The sequence below is a fragment of the Zeus faber genome (assembly GCF_960531495.2).
Source record: "Zeus faber genome assembly, chromosome: 22".
Taxonomy (NCBI): Eukaryota; Metazoa; Chordata; class Actinopteri; order Zeiformes; family Zeidae; genus Zeus; species Zeus faber.
In genome coordinates, this window is record NC_137209.1 from 24976171 (window position 1) to 25002153 (window position 25983).

General features: G+C 41.2%; 1 protein-coding gene across 3 annotated transcripts in view; it reads left to right on the plus strand.

The window, feature by feature from the left end:
* arhgef40 (Rho guanine nucleotide exchange factor (GEF) 40) overlaps positions 1-4418 on the plus strand; it is a 70310-nt gene extending 65892 nt beyond the window's left edge. For all 3 annotated transcript variants that reach the window (XM_080023426.1, XM_080023427.1, XM_080023428.1), the window contains exons 25-27: positions 280-371; positions 713-757; positions 4324-4418. In XM_080023426.1, the coding sequence (XP_079879552.1) occupies positions 280-371; positions 713-739 (119 nt within the window). In that variant the 3' untranslated portion in view covers positions 740-757; positions 4324-4418. The remainder of the gene's footprint in view (positions 1-279; positions 372-712; positions 758-4323) is intronic.
* The last annotated feature ends 21565 nt before the right edge of the window (positions 4419-25983 follow it).

Sequence of the window (25983 nt, forward strand, 5' to 3'; positions counted from 1 at the left end):
AGCCAGTTCACTGAATAAGCACCATGAAGAGACTTTGAGTGACCCTAGCCACAGACACAACAGTGACCTCACTGTGACATCACTGTGACCCTGCTGTGACCCCTCTGTGTCCATCAGTTTTCTTTAATACTTCATGGTATCTGTGGCTCACTGTCCTGTAAGTATTCTTATTCGCAGTGTGCACCAGGTGTAGTTCAGTGTCCAGCAGGTGTAGGTCACACACAGTGAACTGCACCTGCTTCTCTCCCTCCCCCTCCCTCCCCCATCGCTCTCTCTCAGTCCACTCTAGTTGTTCGGACTCGTCTTCTGTAGAGAGTCAAAAGGAAGGAGGAGGATCTCCCCCTACTGGACAGAACAGGAGCTACACACAGGTACACACACAGGCTCTCACACACAGGTACATAGACACACAGGTACACACACACACAGGTACTCACACACACTCAGGTACACATACAAACAGGTACTCACACACACTCAGGTACACATACAAACAGGTACTCACACACACTCAGGTACACATACAAACAGGTACTCACACACACTCAGGTACACATACAAACAGGTACTCACACACACTCAGGTACACATACAAACAGGTACTCACACACACTCAGGTACACATACAAACAGGTACTCACACACACTCAGGTACACATACAAACAGGTACTCACACACACACATACAAATTGTGCTTTTTCTTTCTTCCAGGGTTTCTCTCCATCCACAGCTGTTTAAACATCATCTCAAACCTCAGTGAGTAACTTCACCCTGACCTCCACCCTGACCTCTACCCTGACCTCCACCCAGACCTCCACTCTAACCTATACCTAGACTTCCACCCAGACCGCCACCCTGACCTCCACCCAGACCTCTCCTCTGACCTTCACCCTGACCTACACCCAATTCTTCACCCAAACCTCCACCCAGATCTACACCCTGACCTACTCCCAGACCTCCACTTAGACCACCACCCACACATCTACCTCAATCTCCACCCTGACTAACACCCTGAACTCCACCCTGACCCTCCACCCTGACCTCATGGCCATCTGGCCGCTCAGGAGGGAAAACAGGACACACCCAGGCTGTTATCAACAGGGGTGGAGGTGAAAGGAGCACTATGAGGAACTCCTAAACCGACTGCTACGCCCCCTGGTGGAGGAGGCAGGGATTGTTCTGGGATTCAAGATTCAAGAGGTTTATTCGTCACATACATAAACATACTTTCATACATATATGCAGTGAAATGTAATGCAACTCACCCGGTGATAACACACAATATGTCCTTGGAAAAATTTCTTTCTAATAGACCAACTAATTGACTCCTAAAACGTGATACAGTAAGTCGAATACTTATAGAATAAAATAAAATACAATAAAATAAAATGAAATAAAATGGAATAGATAGATCGAATATGCTTATGTATATGGAATAGGCAATTATGTTTATACAGATATGTGCTTTAAAGTGGCATGTGAATGTGAATAGTGTGAGGTAGTGTTTGGGATAATACAGCACAGTATACAACAGTACGGTGCAGCAATACGGCATCACGAACAACCCTGAACAGTGACACAGTATGCGGTACAGTATGCTACATACAGTACAGTAGGTAGTGGAGCCTAGTGCATGGCTCAGTGAGGACCCCTGGTGAGGTCAGCGTTGACAGTTCTTATGGTTTGCGGGAAAAAACTCTGTCTCAGTCTCTGTTCTCGCTGTGTGACTGCGGAGGCGCTTGCCTGACCGCAGCAGCTGAAACAGTCCGTTGTTGGGGTGATGAGGATCCTTCATGATCCTACAGCTCTGCTACTACACCTCCTGGTGTATAACTCCTGCAAGGGGGGGAGGGTAGTTCCAGTGGTACGTTCAGCTGAACGCACCACCCTCTGCAGGGACGCCTGTCCTGGGCAGTACAGTTCCCAAACCAGGCAGTGATGTTGCCTGTCAGGATGCTCTCCACTGCTCCAGAGTAGAAGGACTTGAGGATCCTCACCAAGACCCGGGATTTCCTCAGCTGCCTGAGGTGGTAAAGACGCTGCCTTGCCTTTCTCATCAGAGTGTCTGTTTGTAAAGTCCATGTTTAGTCCTCTGATGTGGACTCCCAGGTACTTGAAGCTGCTCACCCTGTCAACAAAAGTCCCATTAATCACCAAGGGGACGTGCGTCCTCGATCGTGATCCTCGCCTAAAGTCCACAATCAGCTCCTTAGTTTTGCTGACGTTCAGGTGGAGGCTGTTGTCCTGGCACCAGAGTGACAGGTCAGCCACATCCTCGCGGTAGGCCTTCTCGTCGCAGTCGGTGATCAGGACCACGACAACAGTGTCGTCAGCAAACTTGATGATGGTGTTGGAGCTGGACCTGGCCACACAGTCATGTGTGTACATGGAGTACAGTAGGGGGCTGAGGACGCAGCCCTTGGGGGATCCTGTATTCAGGGTGAGGATGCTTGACATGTGCTTCCCCACCCTGACCACCTGGGGTCGGGCTGTGAGGAACTCCAGGATCCAGGCACACAGCGGAGCATTCAGTCCGAGCTCCTTCAGCTTGACAGCCAGTCTGAAGGGGATTATGGAGTTGAAAGCTGAACTATAATCGATGAACAGCATTCTCACATAGGCCCCCTTCTGCCATCCAGATGCGTAAGCGTGGTGTGCAGTACCTGGGAGACCGCGTCATTCGTGGATCTATTCTGCCGGTATGCGAACTGCAACGGGTCCAAGGTGCAGGGGAGGGAGGCGCAGATGTAATCCTTAATCAGCCTCTCCAAACACTTAATGACCACCGAGGCAAGGGCCACCAGATGGTAGTCATTCAGGCAGGCAGGAGAGGCGATCTTCGGGACAGGAACGACGGTGGACCTCTTGAAACAGGGCGGGACCACTGATTCAGCCAGGGAGATGTTGAATATTGTGGTGAACACCGGAGCTAGCTGGTTAGCACAGGTCTTCAGTACTTGCCCAGATATGCCATCTGGGCCCGCAGCTTTCCTGGTGTTCACCCTCATCAAAGCCCTCCTGACCTTGTGCACGGACACAGAGTGCGCACTCATCCCCAGCGGTGTAACTCCAATTAGCCAGCGAGCTAGCGGTGCTGTTGCCAGACTCGAACCGCGCATAAAAGGAGTTCAGTTGGTTGGCCAGGGAGGCGTCCACACTCGTGGCTGGGGAGGAGCTGCTCTTGTAGTTTGTTATCGTCCGCAGCCCCTGCCACAAGCGTCTGGTGTCCCCCCTGCTCCATCTGTAGCTCCACAGTCTCTCAGTACGCCCGTTTAGCGTTCCTCACCGCCCTCCGCAGATTGTACAACGGCGCTTTGTAATTGTCCATATTTCCGGATACAAGACCATCGTTGTAAGCGGCCGTGCGAGCAGTCAGAGCGCAGTGGATGGATTTATCAACCCACGGTTTCTGATTTGGAAATATCCGAACTTTCACCGTGGGAATGATATTATCCGTTAGCGTAGTCACAAAACTCACTGCCACCTCCGTAAACTCGCTGACGTCACCTGAACTTGATTGGAACATGTTCCAGTCTACGTCAGTCAGAGCGTCCTGAAGCGCAGCCTCTGATTGGTCCGTCCACCGCTTCACTTCCCTCGTCACCACCAGTTCTCGCGCGATCAGAGGCCTGTAAACGGGAACCAGCGAGGTCCTGGCGTGGTCAGATTTCACGAAAGCAGGGAGCGAGACGGTCTTGTATCCCTTCTTGTACGTTGTGTAGCAATGGTCCAGAGTTCTATCTCCCCTGGTGGCACACGTGATGTGTTGGTGGAAATTAGGCAGAACTTTTTTAAGGTTGGCCCTGTTAAAGTCCCCAGTCACCACCACAGCCGCGTCGGAATGTTTGTTTTGAAATCCACACAACACATCGTACAGGATGCAAGGGTGTGGTTTTGCTGCTGCCGACTGGGGTGGTGGTGGTTGTGGTGGTGGTGGAACCTCTGTGGGGAACTGGACCAGACCAGATTGGAACCTCAGATCCAGTAGGAAGAGAGGGATGGACCGAATTATGGAGGGATGGATGGAAGGAGGGATTGATGAATGGATGGAGGGAGGGATGGATGGATGGCGGGAGGGAGGGATGGATGGAGGGAGGGGTGGAGGGAGGGGTGGATGGATGGGGGGATGGATGGAGGGATGGACCGAATGATGGAGGGATGGGTGGATGGAGGGAGGGAGGGATGGACCGAATGATGGAGGGAGGGGTGGATGGCGGGAGGGATGGATTTGAGATTAAGGGCTGAATAAACAAACTTCACTTGATTTGAGAGTAACTCCTCTCTCTCTCTCTTTCTAAAACTCTCATTTCCTGTTTGCTCAGAGAACTGGACTCTGCTGTTTTGAGGATCAACCCAAACTGGAAGGAAAAGAACCCCCCCCCCTCTCTCTTTCACTCGCTCACTCTTTCTCTCTCCCTCCCTCTAAATGAGTGGTGAGGCAGGGTTCCAGCCACGCCCTCCTGTGGCCCCAGAGGAGCGCTGCATGTTAAAGGATTAAACGGGATCGTCGGCCATCTTGGATCTGGTCGCCATTGGAGAGTCATTGACACAGAGCGGCCATTGTCCCCCCTCGGACCGTGCGGTCACATGACCCGGTGTCTGAGCACAAACAGGAAGAAGAATGTGGGACCGGAGATATGGAAGCAGTTAAAGGGACGGTACACTGAGGGAGCTCCAGGCATGGACGCAGATGGGATCAGCGAGCCGAGCTCCTGGAAAAGGCGGAGTGTCCCTTTAAGTGCGGCTTGGTTTCCGTGGCGATGACGGTGGATAAGACGCCGTCTTGTTGAAGCTATGGAGTGTGCACGTGCTACACACACAGTACACACTCTACACAAAATACACATACACAGCACACAGTACACACATCACACAGTACACACAGTACGCACACACAGTGCGCACAATGACATTTGTATTGTCATGAGACAGTGGAGCTCTGTACACACACACACACACGCTGGGTGGCCATATTAGTGCCTGGTACAGATTGATGACATGTGACTGATTCTGATTCTCAGAAATAATAATAATAAAAACATGAGTAACTATGCAACATATGATGATATATGATATGATGTTTACTGTGGTTACGATGTACGATGACGCTTCTGCTTCATGTTTTGTATCTGCAGCTTCTTCTTCATGTTTGGTATCTGCAGCTTCTTCATGTTTTGTATCTGCAGCTTCTTCTTCATGTTTGGTATCTGCAGCTTCTTCATGTTTTGTATCTGCAGCTTCTTCTTCATGTTTGGTATCTGCAGCTTCTTCATGTTTTGTATCTGCAGCTTCTTCTTCATGTTTGGTATCTGCAGCTTCTTCTTCATGTTTGGTATCTGCAGCTTCTTCTTGAATGTTTTGTATCTGCAGCTTCTTCTTCTTCATGTTTTGTATCTGCAGCTTCTTCTTCATGTTGTTTTGCATCTGCAGCTTCTTCTTCTTCATGTTTTGTATCGGCAGCTTCTTCTTCATGTTGTTTTGCATCTGCAGCTTATTCTTTTTCATGCTGTTTGATATCTGCAGCTTCTTCTTCATGTTTGGTATCTGCAGCTTCATGCAGCGTCACTGCCTTTTCAGCTTGGATGAAATGTAATAAATGTATAATCAACAGGAAGGTTTCTATCACTTTAATGAAGAGCTCAAGATGGATGGACAGATGAACATAGGCAGACAGACGGAAGGATAGACAGATGGACGGATGGATAGATAGACAGATGGATAGACAGACAGACAGACCGATGTGTGTAATGTATAAATTATACAATTGTGCATATTACACACACACACATACACACACACGCACGATCAGCCACAACATTAAACCTCCACTAATAACACTAATACTGTGTCGTGTACAATATATATACTATTATTATATAATATACACCCTGATCAGCCACAACATTAATGCTCCACTAATAACACTCATACTGTGTTGTGTACAATATATATACTATTATTATATAATACACACACCCTGATCAGCCACAACATTAAAGCTCCACTAATAACACCAATACTGTGTTGTGTACAATATATATACTATTATTATATAATATACACCCTGATCAGCCACAACATTAAAGCTCCACTAATAACACTAATACTGTGTTGTGTACAATATATATACTATTATTATATAATATACACACCCTGATCAGCCACAACATTAAAGCTCCACTAATAACACTAATACTGTGTTGTGTACAATATATATACTATTATTATATAATACACACACCCTGATCAGCCACAACATTAAAGCTCCACTAATAACACTAATACTGTGCTGTGTACAATATATATACTATTATTATATAATACACACACCCTGATCAGCCACAACATTAATGCTCCACTAATAACACTAATACTGTGTTTTGTACAATATATATACTATTATTATATAATACACACACCCTGATCAGCCACAACATTAAAGCTCCACTAATAACACTAATACTGTGTTTTGTACAATATATATACTATTATTATATAATACACACACCCTGATCAGCCACAACATTAATGCTCCACTAATAACACTCATACTGTGTTGTGTACAATATATATACCATAATTATATAATATACACACCCTGATCAACCACAACATTAAAGCACCACTAATAACACTAATACTGTGTTGTGTACAATATATATACTATTATTATATAATACACACACCCTGATCAGCCACAACATTAAAGCTCCACTAATAACACTAATACTGTGTTGTGTCCAATATATATACTATTATGTAATGTACACACCATCAGCCACAACATTAAAAGCTCCACTAATAACACTAATACTGTGTTGTGTACAATATATATACTATTATTATATAATACACACCCTGATCAGCCACAACATTAAAAGCTCCACTAATAACACTAATACTGTTGTGTACAATATATTTACTATTATTATAAAATATACACACACTGATCAGCCACAACATTAAAAGCTCCACTAATAACACTAATACTGTTGTGTACAATATATTTACTATTATTATATAATATACACATTTATCAGCCACAACATTAAAGCACCACTAATAACACTAATACTGTGTAGTTCCCCCTCGTGCCGCCAAAGTAGCTGTGAGGTGGAGGCCTGGGCTCCACCAGACTCTGAAGGTGTCCTGTGGTATCTGGCACCAAGACATTAGCAGCAGATCCTTTAAGTCCTGGAAGCAGAAGGGTGGGGCCCCCATGGATCGGGCTTGTTCCAGCACATCCCACATCCATCGGACCCTAACCCCGCCCATCCACATGATGTAGAAGAAAAGATGATTAATCAGACCTCCACCTTCTTCCATTGCTCCATGGTCCAGTTGTGATGCTCACGTGTCCATTGTAGGTGCTTTCAGGGGTGGACAGGGGTCAGCATGGACACTGTGAGCCATATGCAGCAAGCTGCCAAGCACTGTGTATTCTACACCTTTCTATCATAGCAACATTCACTGTTTCACCACTTTGTGCTACAGTAGTTCTTCTGTGGGATCCAACCAGATGGACTAGACCACTCTCCACCTGCATCAATAAGCCTTGGGCCCCATGACCCTGTCACCGGTTAACCGGTTGTCCTTCCATGGACCACTTTTAGAAGATCCAAGATGACGCCTCGTACGGTCACCTCGTTGTGTCAGTGCGCATTGTTTTGTCTTGTTTTGTGACAATTCTGGGAGCTCGGACACCACAGAAGAGCTCATGCACATCAGGGCTACAACCCCTGTGGACTTATTGACCACTTTCATCAGTATATCTGCTGAATTACTGAACATACTGGTCAAAGGTGCGCTCACCTTTGTGCATGAAATGAAATGCTGGAGGAGAGGGAAATGTGCTGGTACGCACACCGTTACCTGGAATTTTTCTCTCTAATGTGCGTTCACTGGGAAACAAACTGGACGAACTTCAACTACTGTTGGGGAAGAACAGAGACTTTTCTTCATCTTCTGTTTTGTGATTCACTGAGACGTGGCTGAGCGGAACGATACCGGACTCTGCGCTGCAGCTGGCAGGCTTCAAACTCTTCAGAGCGGATCGGGTCACACAACTCTCCAGCGGAAAGACAAAAGGTGGAGGTTTGTGTTTTTACACTAACAGTAGCTGGTGTAATGACGTGACAGTGAGCCTACAGCACTGTTCTCCTGATCTGGAATCTTTCTTCATTAACTGCAAACCCTTCTATTCTCCCTGTGAGTTTGTTTCATTCCTACTGGTCGATGTTTACATACAACCGCAAGCCAATGTGCAGGACGCACAACGCATGCTCGCCGACCAGATATAGTGTGTGGAACGGACAAACCCGGACTTCTTCATCGTTGTCCTTCGCGACTTTTAAAAAAAACTTTAACCTGTGCTGTCAGCATGCTGGGCATGCAACGCAGAGTATTTGTTCCATTTCATCTAGGACAGAGTTAGACTGCAAGTGGAGTTCAAGTTCTCAACCCGCAATGAAACTATTTATTCATTCTTAAATCATCCAGAACTGCTGCAATAACTCTGTCCTGTGGAGGACCTGTAGAATGACAAGAGCACAGTTTTTGGTTGTAGAGAACCACCCCCAACCCCACTCTTTGGAGAACTATTCATCACGTTTGGGTCTATACACAACTGATCACTACTCTAAGAGGGAGAATCACCACAGTGAAGAAGAAGAATCTTTAATTGTCAGGCAACGCACCACACTACAACACATACACACACACACACATGCTTTGCGTGGTGCTAATGAAATGGTTTCTCTGCATTTGACCCATCCTGGCTTGTCCTTCCTCCGGGGGGGCAGCCAGGAGCAGTGGGCAGCATTTGTCGATGCCCGGGGACCTGGTACCAAGTGTCCATCGCTCGTCAGACCATGATGGGTGCATGTTTTTGGTGGGGTCTTTACTGATGGTAGGTGGAGGAAACCCCATGTGAGCACGGGGAGAACATGCAAACTCCACACAGAAAGGCTCCTATTTGGGAGATAACCCACCACAGCACAGTGCAAACAGCGCCCCCAGGGAATCGAACCCAGGACCTTCTTGCTGTGAGGCAGCAGTGCAATACACTGCACTGTACTGTGCCACGAGTGAGGCAACAACGAGTGAGGCAAAAACATAAACCTTACACAACATGTATTGAAAAACAGTGAATTAGGTCCAGAAAAACTGGAACTACAACTGGTCACGTGGCCTCTTCCTGTCATAGTTATGACAGGAAGGATTGGATCGCAACCAGGAGGGTGCTGGGGTGCACTTGAAGCAGGTGTGGTGGTGTGTGCGTGTGTGTCTGTGTGTGTGTGTGTCTGTGTGTGTGTGTGTAAGAGGTACTGGTGTAGAATGTTGGTATTATGTCTTGGCGACTTTCACAAAGGAAACCTCAGCCATGAACTCCCCAAATACAGACAGTTTATTAAATGCGCCACCAGAGAGGAGAATACTTGGACCACTGTTACACCACAGTAAGCAGTGCCTATCATGCCGTCCCCCGAGCTGCACTGGGACACTCTGACCACGTCATGCTCCACCCGATTCCTGGATACAGGCAGAAATTAAAGCTGTGTAAACCTGTGGTGAGGACATCTGAAAAGTGGACCAGTGAAGCTGTGGAGGATCTTCAGGCATGCTTGGACTGCACCGACACTAATTCACAGAGGCTGTGACATCATACATCAGCTTCTGTGAGGAGAGCTGTGTACCATCACGCACCAGGTTGAATTATAACAACGACAAACCCTGGTTCACAGCTAAACTGAGACAGCTAAGGTTAGAGAAGGAAGAGGCATTTTAATAGTGGGGACAGAGACATGTCTAAAGTGGCTAAGTCCAGGTTTAGAGAGACTCCAACACCAGTTCTAAGCCAATGACTCTGCCTCTGTCTGGAAAGGGTTCAGACAAACACGTCTCTGATTCCTGGACCATCAGCACCAGTTCCCCTTAAGGCTGCGTTCTTTCGCCTCTGCTCTTCTCCCTGTACACCAAGGGAGCTGAAATTTGTAGTGACACCCGGCCAAACAAGGTATTTATCACAACATTGATATCAAAATTGACTCTTTATCTCTTGCTCCTACCAAGGCTGCAAGAAATCTAGGTGTCATTATCGATGACCAACTGACATTCTCGGACCATGTTGCCGTCGTCTCTCGGTCCTGCCGCTTCGCACTATTCAACATCTGAAAAGTCAGGCCGTACCTGACCCAATATGCCACTCAACTGCTGGTACAAACCTTGGTGATTTCCCGCCTGGACTACTGCAACGCTCTCTTAACAGGCTTGTGCGGTGAAGCCACTGCAGATGATACAGAATGCGGCGGTGCGACTGGTGCTCAATCAGCCAAAGAGGGCACACGTTACTCCGCTGCTTATCGAGCTCCACTGGTTACCTGTAGCGCGCATCAAGTTCAAGTCTCTGATGCTGGCCTACAGAGTGATTGTTGGGGATACTCCCACTTACTTAAATGCTCTTGTAAGAGCACATGTTGCCCCCCGGATGCTGCGTTTGTCAAATGAGCGTGGCCTGGCTCTGCCGGCTGCACAACCACGGCAATCCGGGCTATTCTCTTTTCTAGTTCCACGTTGGTGGAACGAGCTGCCAAAAACCACCAGAGCAGGGGCCTCCCTCTCTGTCTTTAAGAAGCACTTGAAGAGCCAGCTCTTCAGAGAGCGCCTCCTCTTCTAACCTACAATTACTTAGCACTACTTAGCAGTATTTATTTATTGTTACACTGTTTCTGTTGCAATGTAGCTTGAATATTATTCTCCCTTGTAAGTCGCTTTGGATAAAAGCGTTTGCCAATTGACTAAATGTAAATGTAAATGTACCTCATTGGGCTCATCTCTAGTGGGGAAGAGTCCGCCTACAGGTAGGAGCTTGACCATCTGGTGACTTGTTGCAGAACAAGAGCTCAATGCTGTAAAGAAAGTGGAGATGGATGTGGACTTCTGGAAGAACGCAGCTCCACTCATCCTCATCAACCTCATCACCTCCATCACCCTGTGTGACTCCCCAGTAGACTCTGTGGAGTCCTTCCGCTTCCTTGGAACCATCATCTCCCAGGACCTCAATTGGGAGCTGAACATCAGCTGAGGAAGTTCAACCTGCCAACCTGACCCCTTCCACCCCGGACGCAAACTGCCTGAAACACTTCCCTCTGGCAGGAGGCTGCGGTCCAACAAGGCCAAAACCTCTCGCCACAGGAACAGTTTCTTCCTGTCTGCAATTGGCCTCATCAACAAGGACGGGATCCCACTGAAACCCTCACCACTCCCCCCATAGACACTACACGTTATATTAACATACAGTCCACACCTACCACCAACGTCTTACATTCGGGCACATCTTCGGACATCCTTGTTCTCTGTACTTTTCCCCTTGTATTTTTTTTTGCACATTCCTGCACTACTGTAATTTTTTTTCACTTAAAAAAACACAACACAACAACATATTGCACACATTGTATTCTCTATGTTGTATGTTATGTAATGTGCCTACAAACCACAGCAAATTATTTGTATGTGCAAACTTTCTTGGCGAATAAAGTGATTCTGACTCTGATTTTGGTAGGTAGCAACCACTGCATAGCAGGAACACCCCACAAGACCTGTACTTTTGGAGATGCTCTGACCCAGTTGTCTCGCATCACAATGCGGTCCTTGTCAAAGTGGCTCAGCTCCTTACCACGCCCATTTTTGCTGCTTTCAACACATCAACTTCAACAACTGACTGTTCACTTGCTGCCTAATACTGTATATCCTACCCCTTGACAGGTGCCATTAGAACCAGATGATCAATGTTCACTTCACCTGTCACTGGTTTAATGTTGTGGCTGATCGGTGCATATACAGTGTGTGTATATATATATATATATATATATATATATATATAGCATATAGTATAGTATATTCTCTGCATATACTGTCAAACTCTCCTTAAACTCTTCAAATACTGTTAGTAAAATGGTTCAAACCAGTCTAGGCCAGTCACACTAGCGCCCCCTGCGCTAGCACGTGTCCCTCAAACCTAAAATCTGCTGAGTGTTGATTTAAGCCACGTTTTCCCAGGAACTCGGAGGCTTTGGAGGAACTCAGTGCGTTTCCAGGGACCAAGGTGTAAATTATGTCCTGGGGACAATGTCCCGGTCCAGGGACCATGTCCCCGGAAACAAAAAGTCCCTGCTCAAAGAGTGGGTGGTACTTTTCTAAGATTCCGGAACTTGAGCTTGCAGCGCTGAACATTTCTGATTGGTTGAGTACTCACAGCATTTATATTTAAGACACCATTTAAAAAAAATCTGCAGCCGCAAGCTGATTGTATGTTCAGTTTTTTTTTGTTCTAAATATGTTCTGTTTGTACAAAATATGGAAAATTGTTTTCTGTTTTATGATTATAAAAAACAGAAAATGACCAACGACCGAGTGTGTGTAGATATATATAGAGTGTAGCAACCCAGTTCAAAATGTTCAAACTGTGTTTATTGATGTGTTTATTGTTACTGTGTTGCTGGCTTATAAGCTCAAGGGGGTGGGTCCAGGAGTGGGGGCTCGGGGGCATGTCGACTGGAGGTGGGGGTATGGGAGCCAGGTTCCAGAGTGTGAGCAGGTCTGTTTTCGGCAAGGTTACGACCGACAGTAGCTTATGTTGTTGATAAATAAATGCACTGGACTACAGCATTATCACATGTTTATTCGAAGAGTTGAGCAGAACGCTACATTTGATGTCAGAAGTTAAACTCAACGATGCCGTTAGCCATTAGCTTAGACGGATAGCCGGCTCCAAACTGTTGGACATGATGCAGTGGAATGGGCCATGCCTGAAGATTAAAGAGGAAGAGGTGGGAAGAGATTATGCTTCGGAGTCGGGTCTGGCGATGGAGACTGGACGTGCTTCTGTGAAATACAAAGCCCACATAATGGAGACAGTCGGGGGACTCGCTGCCAACGTAGGATTCGGCTCCTCCGACTCGCAGCAGAGCAGAGCACATGTTGCAGATCCCCTCCCTGGCACGGTGACGCACATTCGGCGTGAAGGCATGGCTTACGCACGGACTGTACATGAAGATGGCGGCACCCTTGGCAATCAGGTGCCGGTTAAAATGCCAAAGTACTCCAGTAAGGCTGAATGGGAGGCGTTTCATGCCCATTTTGAACTGCTAACGTGGGCAACCGGCTGGTCGGAGGACAGTAGTGCTTTGCAGTTACCGTTGTGTCTTAAGAATGATGCATTAGCATGCTTGTTGCCACATAGGCCTGAGGAAAGAAGTGACTATTGGGCTTTGGTTGGGGCTCTGCAGAGGCGATTTGGAAGGTGTGAACAACCTGGTTCCCTGTGCTCTGACCTGTGTAGAATGCGCAGAGAACCGGGAGGGCTACTACGGGTGTTAGCCAATGACATTGAGACTGTCAAGGAGGGCATATGCCCACTTAGATGGAGCTGCTAGCTGGTATCCCCTGCCAGGAATGTCTTGTGTTGATAGAGTTCATCCAAACTTTCATGGATCACGCCTCCTCGCCTCAAACATGGAACTTACGCTGAAATCTTCTGTTCGCTGCTGATGTTTGGTGAGTCCGATCCACTATGACATTAATGACAGTCACTTTGCTCTACAAATTCCTGTACTTATAATACATAGACCAAAATTACGTAACTTCCCTGTAACATACAGAAATCTAAACAATTTACTACCAGTTCAGACTCAAACTCTTAGAACCTCGCAAAGCCATGCACCCAGAACAATAAAAATGTCTCTATTAAACGTAAGGTCACTAACTAACAAGTCATTTTTAGTTAATGAGCTTATAAGTACCCATAACCTGGATTTCATCCTATTAACTGAGACCTGGCTGGATAGAAATGGCTCAGTCACACTCATTGAGACAGCACCTCCTCATTTCAAGTTCATCCAAACCACTAGAGCTGACCAGAGAGGTGGTGGAATAGCTGCTGTCTTTGATATCTATACCTGCAAGGAAATCCTTCCCAGAGAATTCACCTCTTTTGAACACCTTGCTATATCTATAAACTCCAGTGCCCCCATTTTATTTGTCACTGTCTAAATGTAAAAAGGGGCATACTCTGGACTTGTTCATATCAAAAGGACTAAATATCACTTTACCCTATGTCATGGATGTTGCTATTTCAGATCACTGTTTCATTTTCTTTGATGTTTCTGCTCTTCCTGTACAACAGAGGGGAACCCGAACAATTAAAAAACCTATCATAACAATAATACCATTGAAACCTTTAAGAGATTTGTAAATGAGTTACTGCTGTTCAAGGTATCATCAACTGAGGATCCTGTGAACAACTTCAACTCCAAAATACAAAATATCATTGATAAGATTGCACCTGTTTAAACGAAAAACATAGAAAAACAAACAAAAAGCCCCCTGGAGAAATGGAGCAGTTATTAGGCAGCTTAAGAGAGAGTGTCGCCAGGCAGAATGAAAATGGGGAAAGACAAATCTTCAAGTTCATCATGAAATTTACAAGGATAGACTCAATCAATATACATTGAAATTTCTTGTCTAAAATCATTAATGAAAACCTCACCAATAGTTAAGTGCTCTTCTTCACTGTTGATCGACTTATTAATCCACCATCTACAACCCTGTCAGAGATGCTCTCCACTGAAAAATTTGAGGAGTTCGCTACATTCTTCAGTCACAAAATGATATCTATCAGACAGAATATTAGTGCCTCAACATCCAGAAATGAACCTTCCCTCCAGTTCTCCAGTAATATGACTGCTGCCATGTCTCATTTCATCCACTTAGACATAAAAAGACTGGACGATATTGTTGGTCAACTCAGGTCCTCCACCTGCTTCCTGGAACCCCCCCCACCAACAACATTTTTTAAAACAGTTCTTAACTGCCTGGCACATGAGGTAATAGAAATGTTAAATGGCTCTCTTCAATCAGGTATATGCCCTGCAGCATTGAAAACAGCTGTCATTAAACTACTCTTGAAGAAGGGCAATCTCGATGCAACAGTTGCCAACTACAGGCCTATTTCCAACCTGCCGTTCCTCAGCAAAATACTTGAAAAAACAGTTTACCTACAGCTTACAACTATCTAACCTCAAACAGCCTTTTAGACACATATCAATCTGGCTTTTCACCTCACCATAGCACAGAAACAGCACTCATTAAAGTTTTGAACGATCTACACATAAACAGTGATGCCAAAAAACGATCTGTTCTTCTGCTCCTGGGTCTCATTGCTGCCTTCGACGCTGTTGACCATCACCTTTAATTAGCGAGATTACAAAAATGGGTCGGCCTATCTGGCCCGGTTCTGAACTGGTTCAAAACCTACGTACAGGACAGGCAGTTCTTTGTGTCCATTGGAGATGTTGTGTCAAACCAAGTGGATATTGTATGTGGAGTGCCCCCAGGTTCGATTCTGGGACCATTATTGTTTAACCTCTATCTGCTTCCACTGGCACATATTGTAAAGAAACACACAATAAAATACCATAATTATGCAGATGATTCACAACTGTACATATCCCTATCTCCTGATGACTTACTCCCCATTTCCTGGAGTGAGCTGAACCATCTGCAGCTCAATGTGACTAAGACAAAGGAGCTCATAGTGGATCTGAGGAGGGCAAAAACACCCGTGACCCCTGTTTCCATCCAGGGGGTCCCTGTGGACACTGTGGAGGAGTATAAGTACCTGGGGGTGTACTTCAATAACAAGTTGGACTGGACCAGAAACACCGAGGCAGTCTACAAAAAGGGCCAAAGCCGACTCTACTTCCTACGGAGACTGAGGTCCTTTAACATCTGCCGGACAATGCTGAGGATGTTCTATGAGTCTGTTGTGGCCAGTACCATCTTCTTGATGTCACATGCTGGGGCAGTGGGCTGAGGGTCGCAGACAACAACAGACTAAACAAACTAATCAGGAGGGCGGTGATGTCGTAGGAGAGGAGCTGGACACCCTGACGACTGTGGCAGAGAGGAGGATGCTGTCCAGGCTTCAGTCCATCTTGGACAATGTCTCGCACCCTCTCTACGACACACTGGCCCAGCAGAGGAGCACCTTCAGCAGAAGACTCCTCTTACCCAGATGCACCACAGTGCGCCACAGGAAATCATTCCTGCCTGTGGTCATCAATCTCTACAACACCTCCCTCAGAGAGTCAGACACCCCTCTCTGTAATCTCACCTCAAAACACGGAGTTCCACTTCTGCACTTTCTTCTTTTTGCACATTTTTAACTGTACATTTTACACTCTATATAGATATGTCTATAACATATGACATTACATTTAGCAGACGCTTTTATCCAAAGCCACTTACAATTATTCAAACACCGACGGACGCAGCCATCAGGAGCAATTAGGGGTTAAGTGTCTTGCTCAAGGACACTACAGCATGCTAGCAGGAGGGGGGTGGTAGCTCAGGAGTTAGAGCTGGTCGTCTAGTAATCCAAAGGTCGCTGGTTCGATCCCAGGCTCCTCCTGCTAGCATGCTGTAGTGTAATTGCTAGTATAGTCCTAATTGCTCCTGATGGCTGCGTCCATCGGTGTTTGAATAATTGTAAGTCGCTTTGGATAAAAGCGTCTGCTAAATGCAATGTAATGTAAAGCAGGAGGAGCCTGGGATCAAACCAGCAACCTTTAGATTACTAGATGACCAGCTCTACCTCCTGAGCTACCATCCCATAAACCATCCCATGTTTCTTAATAATTATTATATGTTGTATGTAAATATGTTGTATGTAGATTTGGAGCTGTAACAAAAGTAATTTTCCCCTGGGATTATTAAAGTATTTCTGATTCTGATTCTGATACACTCCCTCACTCCCTCAGTGTATTCATGATATTAATGCATGGATGTCAAAGAACTTTTTACAACTGAACAAAGACAAAACAGAAATACTCATCTTTGGTGCAAAGGCTCAAAGACAGAAAATTGCAGCTCATCTTAGTTCTCTGTCCCTGGAGAGCAAGAATGAAGCCAAAAATCTGGGTGTAATCATAGACGGCGATCTCAATTTTAAGAACCATATCAATCACATCACAAAATCAGCCTTCTACCATCTAAAAAACATTTCAAAATTGAGAGGCTTCCTGTGAAAAGCAGACTCTGAAAAATTAATCCAGGCATTCATAACGAGTAGATTGGACGACTGTAATGGCCTATTCACCGGCCTCCCCAAATCAGCTGTGCAGCGGCTACAGTTCATCCAAAATGCAGTTGCACGCATTCTCACTGGGACAAAAAAGTTTGAACATATCACACCTGCTCTTATATCACTACATTGGCTCCTGGTCAAAACTAGAATTGATTTTAAGATTCTGCTACTTGTAGATAAAGCTATAAATGGCCTTGCACCTCAGTATATAAAATAAATGCAAATTATGCATGAACCAGCAAGAACTCTCAGGTCCACAGGCAGTTGTCTTTTAAGAAAGAAAGAAAGAAACAGTCTTTAATCATCACACGACACATGCTTGCACACACACACACACACACACACACACACACACACATGCTTTGATGGTGCTGGTGAAATGGTTCCTCTGCATTGAACCATCCTGGCTTGTCCTTCCTCCGGGGCCACAGCAGGAGCAGTGGGCAGCGTACGTGGACGCGCCCGGGGACCAGGTGATAAGTGTCCATCGCTGGTCACACCATGATGGGTGCATGTTTTGGGTGGGGGTCCTTACTGACGTGAGGTGGAGGAAACCCCATGTGAGCACGGGGAGAACATGCAAACTCCACCCAGAAAGGCTCCTGTTTGGGAGATAACCCACGGTGCCAACAGCGCCCCAGGCGGGAATCTAACCCAGGACCTTCTTGCTGTGAGGCAGCAGTGCAATGCACTGTGCCACCGTGCCACACTAACTGTCCCTCATACCAACTCAAAAGCAGGAGAAGCTGCTTTCTGTATCTATGCCCCAAGTAAATGGAACACCCTACCGAGAGACCTGAGAGAGGACCCCACACGGAATACTTTTAAAAGCAGGTTAAAAACCCTGCTGTTCACTACAGTCTATGACTGACTGACTGACGTCTGTCTGTGTTACTAGTGCTGGTGCTGTGGCTGCTGCTAACCTTATACAGTACCTAAACTTAACCCTCACTTACCTTATGGCTAAAATTAAGCATCTCTAACCCTATACCCTAACTTAAACACCTCTTACCTTATACCTCAACTTAACCGTCTCTAACCTGAGTGACTTCTCCGGGTCCGGTGAGAGCTACCACTTCCGGTTCCGGTGACTTCTTTGCGTGTGTGTTGCTGTTGCTGTAACCCTAACCCTAAGTTACTGCTGCCTCACAGCAAGAAGGTCCTGGGTTCGATTCCCGCCTGGGGCGCTGTTGGCACTGTGCTCCGGTGGGTTATCTCCCAAACAGGAGCCTTTGTGGAGTTTGCATGTTCTCCCCGTGCTCACATGGGGCTTCCTCCACCTCACGTCAGTAAGGACCCCCCACCAAAAACATGCCCCCATCATTGTGTGACCAGCGACGGACAATAATACGCGCAAAAATGACAAATTAAATCAGCTGTCATTTTTTTATAGATGTCAGACTCATTCGCATAAAGTTCACATGTCTTTAAACCGGTGGAAACACGGCTTTATACAATCTAATCAAACAACACGTCCAGGACAGGAAACTGGAATAAACACCTGTTTCCTGGATCCTGAGGTGTTCATTGCGGTGGCTGTAGCTTTACTGTCAGGTGACATTATGGTCCGACAAGATGTTTAGGACTTTAACTGTTTTTAATATGTTTGGGTCTGTTACTGACGAAGATGTTGAGGACCTTTTACTGTTGAAGATGTTGAGGTGTTTTACTGTTTTTAAGATGTTTTGGTCATTGACTGTTTTTAAGATGTTTAGGTCTTTTTACTGTTGAAGATGTTGAGGTGTTTGACTGTTTTTAAGATGTTTTGGTCTTTTTACTGTTTTTAAGATGTTTTGGTCTTTGACTGTTTTTAAGATGTTTAGTTATTTTTACTGTTGAAGATGTTGAGGTCTTTAACTGTTTTTAAGATGTTTTGGTCTTTAAATGTTTTTAAGATGTTCAGGTCTTTTACTGTTTTTAAGATGTTGAGGTCTTTTTACTGTTGAAGATGTTTTGGTCTTTTTACTGTTTTTAAGATGTTTTGGTCATTGACTGTTTTTGAGATGTTTTGGTCTTTGACTGTTTTTAAGATGTTTAGTTATTTTTACTGTTGAAGATGTTGAGGTCTTTTTACTGTTTTTAAGATGTTGAGATCTTTTACTATTTTTAAGATGTTGAAGTCTTTAACTGTTTTAAAGATGTTGAGGTCTTTTTACAGTTTTTAAGATGTTTAGGTCTTTTACTGTTTTCAAGAGGTTGAGGTCTTTAACTGTTTTTAAGGTGTTAAGGTCTTTAACTGTTTTTAAGATGTTTAGATCTTTTACTGTTTTTTAAGATGTTTATGTCTTTAACGGTTTTTAATATGTTAGGGTCTTTGACTGTTTTTAAGATGTTGAGGTCTTTTTACTGTTGAAGATGTTGAGGTCTTTAACTGTTTTTAAGATGTTGAGGTCTTTAACTGTTTTTAAGATATTAAGGTCTTTAACTGTTTTTAAGATGTTTAGATCTTTTACTGTTTTTTAAGATGTTTATGTCTTTAACTGTTTTTAAGATGTTTTGGTCTTTAACTGTTTTTAAGATGTTGAGGTCTTTAACGGTTTTTAATATGTTAGGGTCTTTGACTGTTTTTAAGATGTTGAGGTCTTTAACTGTTTTTAAGATGTTGAGGTCTTTAACTGTTTTTAAGATGTTGAGGTCTTTAACTGTTTTTAAGATATTAAGGTCTTTAACTGTTTTTAAGATGTTGAGGTCTTTAACTGTTTTTAAGGTGTTAAGGTCTTTAACTGTTTTTAAGATGTTTAGATCTTTTACTGTTTTTTAAGATGTTTATGTCTTTAACGGTTTTTAATATGTTAGGGTCTTTGACTGTTTTTAAGATGTTGAGGTCTTTTTACTGTTGAAGATGTTGAGGTCTTTAACTGTTTTTAAGATGTTGAGGTCTTTAACTGTTTTTAAGATATTAAGGTCTTTAACTGTTTTTAAGATGTTTAGATCTTTTACTGTTTTTTAAGATGTTTATGTCTTTAACTGTTTTTAAGATGTTTTGGTCTTTAACTGTTTTTAAGATGTTGAGGTCTTTAACGGTTTTTAATATGTTAGGGTCTTTGACTGTTTTTAAGATGTTGAGGTCTTTAACTGTTTTTAAGATGTTGAGGTCTTTAACTGTTTTTAAGATGTTGAGGTCTTTAACTGTTTTTAAGATATTAAGGTCTTTAACTGTTTTTAAGATGTTGAGGTCTTTAACTGTTTTTAAGATATTAAGGTCTTTGACTGTTTTTAAGATGTTTTGGTCTTTAAATGTTTTTAAGATGTTCAGGTCTTTTACTGTTTTTAAGATGTTGAGGTCTTTTTACTGTTGAAGATGTTTTGGTCTTTTACTGTTTTTAAGATGTTTTGGTCTTTTACTGTTTTTTAAGATGTTTATGTCTTTAACGGTTTTTAATATGTTAGGGTCTTTGACTGTTTTTAATATGTAAGGGTCTTTGACTGTTTTTAAGATGTTGAGGTATTTTTACTGTTGAAGATGTTGAGGTCTTTAACTGTTTTTAAGATGTTGAGGTCTTTAACTGTTTTTAAGATATTAAGGTCTTTAACTGTTTTTAAGATGTTTAGATCTTTTACTGTTTTTTAAGATGTTTATGTCTTTAACTGTTTTTAAGATGTTTTGGTCTTTAACTGTTTTTAAGATGTTGAGGTCTTTAACGGTTTTTAATATGTTAGGGTCTTTGACTGTTTTTAAGATGTTGAGGTCTTTAACTGTTTTTAAGATGTTGAGGTCTTTAACTGTTTTTAAGATGTTGAGGTCTCTAACTGTTTTTAAGATATTAAGGTCTTTAACTGTTTTTAAGATGTTTAGATCTTTTACTGTTTTTTAAGATGTTTATGTCTTTAACGGTTTTTAATATGTTAGGGTCTTTTACTGTTTTTAAGATGTTGAGGTCTTTAACTGTTTTTAATATGTTAGGGTCTTTGACTGTTTTTAAGATGTTGAGGTGTTTGACTGTTTTTAAGATGTTTTGGTCTTTGACTGTTTTTAAGATATTTAGTTATTTTTACTGTTAAAGCTGTTTAGGCCATTTTACTGTTGAAGATGTTGAGGTCTTTTTACTGTTTTTAAGATGTTTTGGTCTTTTACTGTTTTTAAGATGTTTTGGTCTTTTACTGTTTTTAAGATGTTTTGGTCATTGACTGTTTTTGAGATGTTGAGGTCTTTAACTGTTTTTAAGATGTTTTGGTCTTTAAATGTTTTTAAGATGTTGAGGTCTTTGACTGTTTTTGAGATGTTGAGGTCTTTAACTGTTTTTAAGATGTTTTGGTCTTTAAATGTTTTTAAGATGTTGAGGTCTTCGACTGTTTTTAAGATGTTTTGGTCTTTAACTGTTTTTAAGATGTTTGGGTCATTTTACTGTTGAAGATGTTTAGGTCTTTAACTGTTTTAAGATGTTGAGGTCTTTTACTGTTTTTTAAGATGTTTAGGTCTTTAACTGTTTTAAGATGTTGAGGTCTTTGACTGTTTTTAAGATGTTTAGGTCTTTAACTGTTTTAAGATGTTGAGGTCTTTAACTGTTTTTAAGATGTTTAGGTCTTTAACTGTTTTAAGATGTTGAGGTCTTTTACTGTTTTTTAAGATGTTGAGGTCTTTTACTGTTTTTTAAGATGTTTAGGTCTTTGACTGTTTTTAAGATGTTAAGGTCTTTGACTGTTTTTAAGATGTTGAGGTCTTTAACTGTTTTTAAGATGTTTGGGTCTTTAACTTTTTTTTAAAGGTTGAGGTCATTTTACTGTTTTTAAGATGTTGAGGTCTTTGACTGTTTTTAAGATGTTGAGGTCTTTAACTGTTTTTAAGATGTTTAGATCTTTAACTGTTTTTAAGATGTTAAGCTCTTTGACTGTTTTTAAGATGTTTTGGTCTTTAACTGTTTTTAAGATGTTTAGGTCATTTTACTGTTGAAGATGTTTTGGTCTTGTTACTGTTTTTGAGATGTTTTGGTCTTTGACTGTTTTTAAGATGTTGAATTATTTTTACTGTTAAAGATGTTTAGGTCTTTAACTGTTTTAAGATGTTTAGGTCTTTTACTGTTTTTAAGATGTTTAGGTCTTTTACTATTTTAAGATGTTTAGGTCTTTTACTGTTTTAAGATGTTTAGGTCTTTTACTTTTTTTAAGATGTTTAGGTCTTTAACTGTTTTTAAGATGTCAAGGTCTTTGACTGTTTTTAAGATGTTGAGGTATTTTTACTTTTGAAGTTGTTGAGGTGTTTGACTGTTTTTAAGATGTTTAGGTCTTTAACTGTTTTTAAGATGTTTAGGTCTTTTTACTGTTTTTAAGATGTTGAGGTCTTTTTACTGTTTTTAAGATGTTTTGGTCTTTGACTGTTTTTAAGATATTTAGTTATTTTTACTGTTAAAGCTGTTTAGGTCATTTTACTGTTGAAGATGTTGAGGTCTTTTTACTGTTGAAGATGTTTTGGTCTTTTTACTGTTTTTAAGATGTTTTGGTCATTGACTGTTTTTGAGATGTTGAGGTCTTTAACTGTTTTTAAGATGTTTTGGTCTTTAACTGTTTTTAAGATGTTTGGGTCTTTAACTGTTTTTAAGATGTTTGGGTCATTTTACTGTTGAAGATGTTTTGGTCTTTTTACTGTTTTTGAGATGTTTTGGTCTTTGACTGTTTTTAAGATGTTAAGCTCTTTGACTGTTTTTAAGATGTTTTGGTCTTTAACTGTTTTTAAGATGTTCAGGTCTTTTGCTGTTTTTACGATGTTTTGGTCTTTAAATGTTCTTAAGATGTTCAGGTCTTTTGCTGTTTTTAAGATGTTGAGGTCATTTTACTGTTGAAGATGTTTTGGTCTTTTTACTGTTTTTAAGATGTTTAGGTCATTGACTGTTTTTGAGATGTTTTGGTCTTTGACTGTTTTTAAGATGTTGAATTATTTTTACTGTTAAAGATGTTTAGGTCTTTAACTGTTTTAAGATGTTGAGGTCTTTTACTGTTTTTTAAGATGTTTAGGTTTTTAACTGTTTTTAAGATGTTTAGGTCTTTAACTGTTTTAAGATGTTGAGGTCTTTGTACTGTTGACGATGTTGAGGTCTTTTTACTGTTTTTAAGATGTTTAGGTCTTTTACTGTTTTTAAGATGTTTAGGTCTTTTACTGTTTTTAAGATGTTTAGGTCTTTTACTGTTTTTAAGATGTTGAGGTCTTTTACTGTTTTTAAGATGTTTAGGTCTTTTACTGTTTTTAAGATGTTGAGGTCTTTTACTGTTTTTAAGATGTTGAGGTCTTTGTACTGTTGACGATGTTGAGGTCTTTTTACTGTTTTTAAGATGTTGAGGTCTTTAACTTTTTTATAAGATGTTTAGGTCTTTAACTTTTTTTAAGATGTTGAGGTCTTTTTACTGGTTTTAAGATGTTTTGGTCATTCACTGTTTTTAAGATGTTTTGGTCTTTTTACTGTTTAAGATGTTTAGGTCTTTTTCTGTTTTTTAAGATGTTTAGGTCTTTAACTGTTTTTTAAGATGTTTAGGTCTTTAACTGTTTTTAAGATGTTAAGGTCTTTGACTGTTTTTAAGATGTTGAGGTCTTTATCTGTTTCTAGATGTTGAGGTCTTTAACTGTTTTTAAGATGTTTAGGTCTTTTTACTGTTAAAGATGTTGAGGTCTTTAACTGTTTTTAAGATGTTTAGGTCTTTTTACTGTTAAAGATGTTGAGGTCTATTTACTGTTTTTAAGATGTTTAGGTCTTTTACTGTTTCTTAAGATGTTTAGGTCTTTAACTGTTTTAAGATCTTGAGGTCTTTTACTGTTTTTAAGATGTTTAGGTCTTTTACTGTTTTTAAGATGTTTAGGTATTTTTACTGTTTTTAAGATGTTTAGGTCTTTTACTGTTTTTTAAGCTGTTTAGGTCTTTAACTGTTTTTAAGATGTTTAGGTCTTTAAATGTTTTTAAGATGTATAGGGCTTTAACTGTTTTTCAGATGTTTAGGTCTTTAACTGTTTTTAGATGTTGAGGTCTTTAACTGTTTTTAAGATGTTGAGGTCTTTTTACTGTTGAAGATGTTTCGGTCTTTTTACTGTTTTTAAGATGTTTTGGTTGTTGACTGTTTTTAAGATGTTTTGGTCTTTGACTGTTTTTAAGATGTTTAGTTATTTAACTGTTAAAGATGTTTAGGTCTTTTTCTGTTTTTCAAGATGTTTAGGTCTTTAACTGTTTTTAAGATGTTGAGGTATTTAACTGTTTTTAAGATGTTTGGGTCTTTAACTGTTTTTAAGATGTTGAGGTATTTAACTGTTTTTAAGATGTTTAGGTCTTTAACTGTTTTTAAGATGTTGAGGTCTTTAACTGTTTTTAAGATGTTGAGGTCTTTTTACTGTTTTTAAGATGTTGAGGTCTTTTACTGTTTTTAGATGTTGAGGTCTTTTACTGTTTTTAAGATGTTGAGGTCTTTTTTCTGTTGAAGATGTTTCGGTCTTTTTACTGTTTTTAAGATGTTTTGGTTGTTGATTGTTTTTGAGATGTTTTGGTCTTTGACTGTTTTGAAGATGTTTTGGTCTTTGACTGTTATTAAGATGTTTAGTTATTTAACTGTTAAAGATGTTTAGGTCTTTAACTGTTTTAAAGATGTTGAGGTCTTTTTACTGTTGAAGATGTTGAGGTGTTTGACTGTTGTAAAGATGTTGAGGTATTTTTACTGTTTTTAAGATGTTTTGGTCTTTAACTGTTTTAAGATGTTGAGGTCTTTAACTGTTTTTAAGATGTTTAGGTCTTTTACCGTTTTGAAGATGTTGAGGTCTTTGTACTGTTGACGATGTTGAGGTCTTTTTTACTGTTTTTAAGATGTTGAGGTCTTTAACTGTTTTTAAGATGTTTAGGTCTTTAACTTTTTTTAAGATGTTGAGGTCTTTTTACTGTTTTTAAGATGTTGAGGTATTTTTACTGTTTTTAAGATGTTTTGGTCATTCACTGTTTTTAAGATGTTTTGGTCATTGACTGTTTTTAAGATGTTTTGGTCTTTGACTGTTGTTAAGATGTTTAGTTATTTAACTGTTGAAGATGTTTAGGTCTTTTACTGTTTTTAAGATGTTTAGGTCTTTAACTTTTTTTAAGATGTTGAGGTCTTTTTACTGTTTTTAAGATGTTAAGGTCTTTAACTGTTTGTAAGATGTTTTGGTCTTTGACTGTTTTTAAGATGTTTAGTTATTTTAACTGTTAAAGATGTTGAGGTCTTTTTACTGTTTTTAAGATGTTGAGGTATTTTTACTTTTGAAGTTGTTGAGGTGTTTGACTGTTTTTAAGATGTTTAGGTCTTTTACTGTTTTTTAAGATGTTTAGGTTTTTAACTGTTTTTAAGATGTTGAGGTATTTAACTGTTTTTAAGATGTTTAGGTCTTTAACTGTTTTTAAGATGTTGAGGTCTTTAACTGTTTTTAAGATGTTTAGGTCTTTTACTGTTTTTAAGATGTTGAGGTCTTTGTACTGTTGAAGATGTTTCGGTCTTTTTACTGTTTTTAAGATGTTTTGGTTGTTGACTGTTTTTGAGATGTTTTGGTCTTTGACTGTTTTTGAGATGTTTTGGTCTTTGACTGTGATTAAGATGTTTAGTTATTTAACTGTTAAAGATGTTTAGGTCTTTAACTGTTTTTAAGATGTTTAGGTCTTTGACTGTTTTTAAGATGTTTTGGTCTTTAACTGTTGTAAAGATGTTGAGGTATTTTTACTGTTTTTAAGATGTTTTGGTCTTTAACTGTTTTAAGATGTTGAGGTCTTTGTACTGTTGACGATGTTGAGCTCTTTTTTACTGTTTTTAAGATGTTGAGGTCTTTAACTGTTTTTAAGATGTTTAGGTCTTTAACTTTTTTTAAGATGTTGAGGTCTTTTTACTGTTTTTAAGATGTTTTGGT